This window comes from Diorhabda carinulata, chromosome 6, assembly GCF_026250575.1.
Source record: "Diorhabda carinulata isolate Delta chromosome 6, icDioCari1.1, whole genome shotgun sequence".
NCBI classification, from domain to species: Eukaryota; Metazoa; Arthropoda; class Insecta; order Coleoptera; family Chrysomelidae; genus Diorhabda; species Diorhabda carinulata.
Genome location: NC_079465.1, coordinates 14014494 through 14020761, shown reverse-complemented (window position 1 = coordinate 14020761; position 6268 = coordinate 14014494). Strand labels below are relative to the sequence as shown.

The 6268-nt window shown below is 36.2% G+C and overlaps 1 protein-coding gene across 1 annotated transcript; it reads left to right on the top strand.

Moving 5' to 3' along the window:
• The first annotated feature begins 1997 nt into the window (after nt 1-1997).
• Nucleotides 1998-5312, top strand: LOC130895323 (uncharacterized). Its single transcript, XM_057802550.1, has 3 exons — nt 1998-2514; nt 2626-3123; nt 3208-5312. The coding sequence occupies exons 1-3, from the start codon at nt 1998-2000 to the stop codon at nt 5310-5312; spliced, it is 3120 nt and encodes a 1039-aa protein (XP_057658533.1).
• The last annotated feature ends 956 nt before the right edge of the window (nt 5313-6268 follow it).

The window sequence follows — 6268 nt, the reverse complement described above, 5'->3', positions numbered from 1 at the left end:
CTTTTTACTAGGTCTTTCCAATGTTTTCTATGGCAACTCCTATCATTTGATGGACATACACAAATAATGGAAGAAATTGAATAGGCGGGCATTTTTCACGAATGTATAAAGAATAGATAAGAGCTGTTGTTGATTTTGTTAATTGTTTTAAACGACTGTATACCTTTCTCCAATTATTAGTTAGGACACAGAAATATAAATGGTAGACTACAATAGGAGTTGTAGTAACAGAAGAATTTTGAAGAATTTATATGACCGATATTTATGACAAACTGTAACTTATGTGTTAAAAGGAAACTTTTCAATTATAGCAGTGTAATATACAAATGATCATTCTTTCTCATAGTTCTAGTACAACTATATTGCTGATAGAATACAAATAGCAGCCGATAAACGAGAATATTGTCGAATAAATCTCACTACCAATAAAAAATTGTAAAATGGAGAAGTTCCAAACTAGCCTTTCTTCATGTTCAATATTATTTAATATGTCAAATGTGAACTAATCTCATCAGAAGAATCGTCGCTAACTTGAAATTCAAAAGTTAATAGATGATTCTTCTCACTTAATCACATATGCGGTTAGGACACTTTTTAATCTTTCTCACAATTCTAGCTCGTTAGCAGGTTACAAAAAATAGAAGTAGTACAAAAGGAATCTATGGAACTCTCATGTCTTATCATCATTAGAAAGAAATTATGCCAGAATAGTACACTTAATAGAAATCAGTAGAAGCCCACCAAAATATTTCTCTGCTAACCCTTTCAACAGTATTTTAGTCCTTTAATTTTAAAATTAGCCAACTTGGGAGAATCATCGCTGCTCTACGCATCAACTTGAAATTTAAAAGTTGATAAATGATTCTCCTCGATTTCAATTAAATCGGCCGCTTTGATACCTTGTCTCATTAACAAATCTTTTTCATAATTTTTTGTTTTTGAAAATCATCAAATGTTTTATTTGTATCTTAGGGAGCTTTCAAGTATTTTAAATATTCTAAAAATTCTTTTTGTATTAACCCAGGTCGAAAAACACCCATAATTAGAAACACCAAGAAAAAAGGAAAAAAGGATATTCTCAGTTTTGTACCTGAAGTAGGTTTTTATATGTATTTACTACAAATTTATAAGCAGTAACGTTTTTGAATAAGTTGAATTTATGAGATATTATGAAAAAATATAAATTTGGAAATTCTCACATAAAAAAATCACATCTATGAAAACTGTTGAAAAAATGTAACATTCAATTCTTTAGGACTTTATGGAAAACTAATAAAGCAGATGTTCAAGTTATCAGCTAGAAAACTAATATGTGGCATATCAACAAACAAAAAAAGTTATTCATTTCGCAAATTGCAGCAACTTTCGCAAAAGAAATGTAGGTGATTCAAACAAATGAACCTTCCGCATGTGTCACAAGTGTAATTCGATTTTTTGTCTTTACTTCTGGGACATTTTTCACATCTGGTGTTTTGTTTTTTAGCTGGTGGAGGCTCTGTTTCCCCTAATATACCGAAAATCTTGAGGCGTAGATCTTTCGAAATTCTTCGCGAATTATTTCTTGCTTGCATAGTTGGTTGAACTAGTGCAAGCAGGCACATAGCCAGATTTTACTTCGGGGGGGCTTAACTATATCTTAATATATATAAATCTCGTGTCACAATGTTTGTCCTCAATGGACTCCTAAACCACTTAACCGATTATAATAAAATTTGCACACCATGTGCAGTTCGATCCAACTTGAGAGATAGGATAGTTTAAATCTCAAATTATAGTCGCAATTTTAATTTATTGCTAATTATTCGTCTGTTATTATTTGACAGTCAAAATTATCTGTTAAAATTAATAATGTCAAATGCCACCGAAAAAATCTAACCTCAACAACGCGTGCACCAGAGAGGCACGACGCAAACGTGTTGTTGAGGTTAGATTTTTTCGGTGGCATTTGACATTATTATTTGACAGTCAAAATTATCTGTTAAAATTAATAATGTCAAATGCCACCGAAAAAATCTAAACTGAATAACGCGTGCACCAGAGAGGCACGACGCAAACGTGTTGAAAGAGCTCAGCAATTACCAGAACAAATCGAAACAAGAAATGCAGCTCAAAGAATCAGGACTGCAGAAAGTCGTGCACAAGAATCTCAAGAACAGCGTGACGAACGTCTGCGACAGAATATTACGAGAACAAGAGCGGCACGAGAACGAAACATAGCTACAGTACGAGTACTAGATCGACAAAGGCAACGGATCAGCCGCTCATTAACACGTGCATCATTCGTTCGGCTTGCCTTTGAATATGCACCAGATATTAACTACTCAGCGCATTCAAAAATTGCTATCGGTGGAATGGATAAAGTATGTCAATATTGTCAGGCATTGAAATTTCGGAATGAAGCAGCCGGCATGTGCTGCGCATCAGGAAAAGTTGTGCTGTCACCTCTACCCGCTCCGCCGGAGCCTTTATTATCCCTTCTTACTGGCAATTCAGATGATTCCAAATTATTTTTGCGTAAGATACGCAAATTTAATTCTTGCTTCCAAATGACGTCATTTGGGGCAACTAAAATTTGCGATCGTGCATCCGATGGACGTAATTTTGAAACTTCATTCAAAATTCAAGGCCAGGTGTACCATAAAATCGGATCACTGATGCCAATGCCTGATAACAATCCGAAATTTCTTCAAATTTATTTTATGGGCGATTGTGAAGAGCGCGTGACGACTCGGTGCCTGTATAATTTTATTGAACAAGCAGAGGAAAGAGCAATTGTGATATTATTGGAAAATTTTTTAGAAGATCACAATCAACTAATTCAATTGATCAAAAGAGTTTCGCCACGACTGCAAAATGACAATTATCAAATCGTCATTAAAGCCGACAAAGTACCATTAGGTGAACATGCTGGTAGATTCAACGCTCCAACTGTTGATGAGGTTGCTGTTATCATGGTTGGTGATCCAGTTGACGAAAGATCTATAAAAATTACACGGCGAGACAACACTGTCAGTACGATTTCGGATCTACACCGTTCATATGATGCACTACAATATCCATTAATATTTTGGCAAGGACAAGATGAATATCACCTCAATATCAAACAGTATGATCCAAATACCGGTAAATTTGACAATTATCTATTTATTTTCTTACTGTATGTATAGATTTTAATTTCGTATTGCATTTTATTTTTTATTTTTTTAGGTGATTACAGAAATAAAAAAGTTAGCTCAATGAACTACTACGCACACCGAATAATGGTTAGACAACATCAAGACAATTATATCCTTCGATATCGTCAGCTGTTCCATCAATACATTGTTGATATGTATGCTAAGGTCGAAAGCGAACGCTTGCGATTCCTTCGATTCAACCAGGCGAAACTACGATCGGAAGAATATATTCACTTACGAGATGCTGTTGCTGGAAACATCGATGGAAATTTAAATCCCAATGACATCGGTAATGCTTTCATTTTACCTTCAAGCTACATCGGCAGCCCACGGAACATGCAGGAATACATACAAGATGCGATGACTTACGTACGTCATTACGGCCGACCGGATTTATTTATTACATTCACATGTAATCCGAATTGGGAAGAGATACAAACTTTACTATTGCCAGGACAACAAGCCATTCATCGTCATGATTTAACTGCACGGGTGTTTAAACAAAAATTGAAATCCTTAATTGATTTTATTGTTAAATATTCAATTTTTGGTATCACACGTTGTTGGCTGTATACGATAGAGTGGCAAAAGCGAGGTTTGCCTCATGCCCACATTTTGGTTTGGCTTAAAGATAGAATCCGTCCTGAAGAAATCGATCAAATAATTTCAGCCGAAATTCCAGACCCATTAATTGATCAAGAATTATTTGATATTGTCACCAAACACATGATCCATGGGCCATGCGGTGCTTTCAACATGACGTCACCGTGCATGGAAAATGGAAAATGTAAAAAAAACTTCCAAAAGCCGCATACGAATGACACGATCACGGATATTGATGGTTATCCAATGTATCGCCGCAGAAGTACTGAGAATGGTGGCCACACATTTACAATGCGACTGCCGAACTTTCCAAATCAAGTTGAGTTTGATAATCAGTGGGTGGTACCATACTCACCACTACTTTCAAAAACTTACAAAGCTCATATCAATGTTGAGCTTTGCAGTTCTGTTAAATCAATTAAGTATATTTGTAAATATGTAAACAAAGGCAGTGATTTGGCCATATTTGAAGTACAAAACATAAATAAAAATGACGAAATAGCACGATACCAAATGGGCAGATACATTAGCAGCAATGAAGCTATTTGGCATATTCTCAGCTTTCCCATCCACGAAAGAGATCCTGCTGTCCAACATCTGGCAATACATCTTGAAAACGGTCAACGTGTATACTTTACTGGAGAAAATGTTCTCCAAAGAGCGTTCGAAGCTCCGAAAACGACTCTAACTGAATTTTTTACATTGTGTCAAAAACCTGATGTTTTTGGCCAATTCGCGAAGACATTGGTGTATGGTGATGTTCCACGTTACTTCACATGGAACAAATCCAGTAAAAAATGGGAGCCACGGAAACAAGGAAAACCACATCCTTCCATTACAGGCATATTCAAAGCTAAGACATTGGGGAGACTTTACACGGTACATCCAAAGCAACGTGAGTGCTTCTATTTACGTTTGTTATTGGTGAATGTTCCCGGACCAACGTCTTTTGAATTTTTACGAACAATTAATGGTCGAGTATTCAATACATACCAGGATGCATGTCGTGAACTGCAATTGCTAGAAGACGATAACCATTGGGACTTAACGCTTGCTGATGCTGCGTTGACATCAACACCGAATAACATTCGTCAGTTGTTTGCAATTATTTTGACGACATGTTATCCCTCGCAAACACAAACTTTGTGGGAAAAATATAAAAATTGTATGACAGAAGACATCTTGCACCGAATTAGACAAACAAATCAATGCCAAAACATAGATTATACACCAGAGATGTACAATGAAGCATTGGTCTTGATCGAGGATTTATGTGTTCTTATTTCAAATTTACCACTTAATCATTATGGTATGCCATCACCTAATCGTCCAGCCACCGACTTAGTCAATACCGATTTACAACGAGAAAAGCAATATGACCATGGAAGTTTAGCAACAATTATCATGAACAGTGAACCATTACTGACAGCAGAACAAAAAATTATTTATGATCGGATTATGCTGGCTGTTGCTGCTGAACAAGGCGGTTTTTTTTCTTGGATGCACCCGGTGGAACCGGTAAGACATTTTTAATATCGTTGATTCTTGCCAAAATACGGTCGCAACAAAAAATCGCATTAGCAGTAGCATCGTCAGGCATTGCGGCTACTTTACTGGATGGTGGGCGAACAGCACATTCAACATTCAAGCTGCCATTGGACGTTCATAATAAACCAGATGCAATGTGTAACATCAAAAAGAATAGTGGAATAGCTGCAGTGTTGCGAAAGAGTTCTATAATAATTTGGGATGAGTGCACAATGGCACACAAATATTCACTTGAAGCATTAAACAGAACTATGCAAGATTTAAACAGCAATAATAGACTTTTCGGTGGTGTTATCTTACTTTTGTCTGGTGACTTCCGGCAGACCTTACCGGTTATACCTCGCTCAACTTTCGCGGATGAGATTAATGCATGTTTGAAACAATCATTCTTATGGCGAAGTGTTGAAACACTTCGATTGACCATAAATATGCGAGTACAATTGCAAAATGATCCATCAGCACAAATATTTTCCGAACAACTACTAGATATTGGGAACGGTAAAATAGAACTGCAACCAAATACGCAATGCATTAAACTACCAGACAATTTTTGCACTGTTGTTCAGGATAAAAATGAATTGATTCAGAGTATTTTCCCGGATATACAGAATAATTATTTGAATCATGAATGGCTCAGTCAACGGGCGATTTTGGCAGCCAAAAACGTTGATGTTGACGAAATTAACTTCCAGATACAACAGTTGTTACCAGGCGATCTGATGTCTTTTAAATCAATCGATACTGTTGTTGATGAAAATGAAAGTGTAAATTTTCCGATTGAATTTTTAAATTCATTAGATATACCTGGAATGCCACCACATAATCTTCGATTAAAGATTGGTTCCCCTATTATTCTCCTCCGTAATTTGAATCCGCCTCAATTATGTAACGGTACGCGTTTGGTCATCAAAAAGATCACCGGTAACATTCTTGAAGCAACC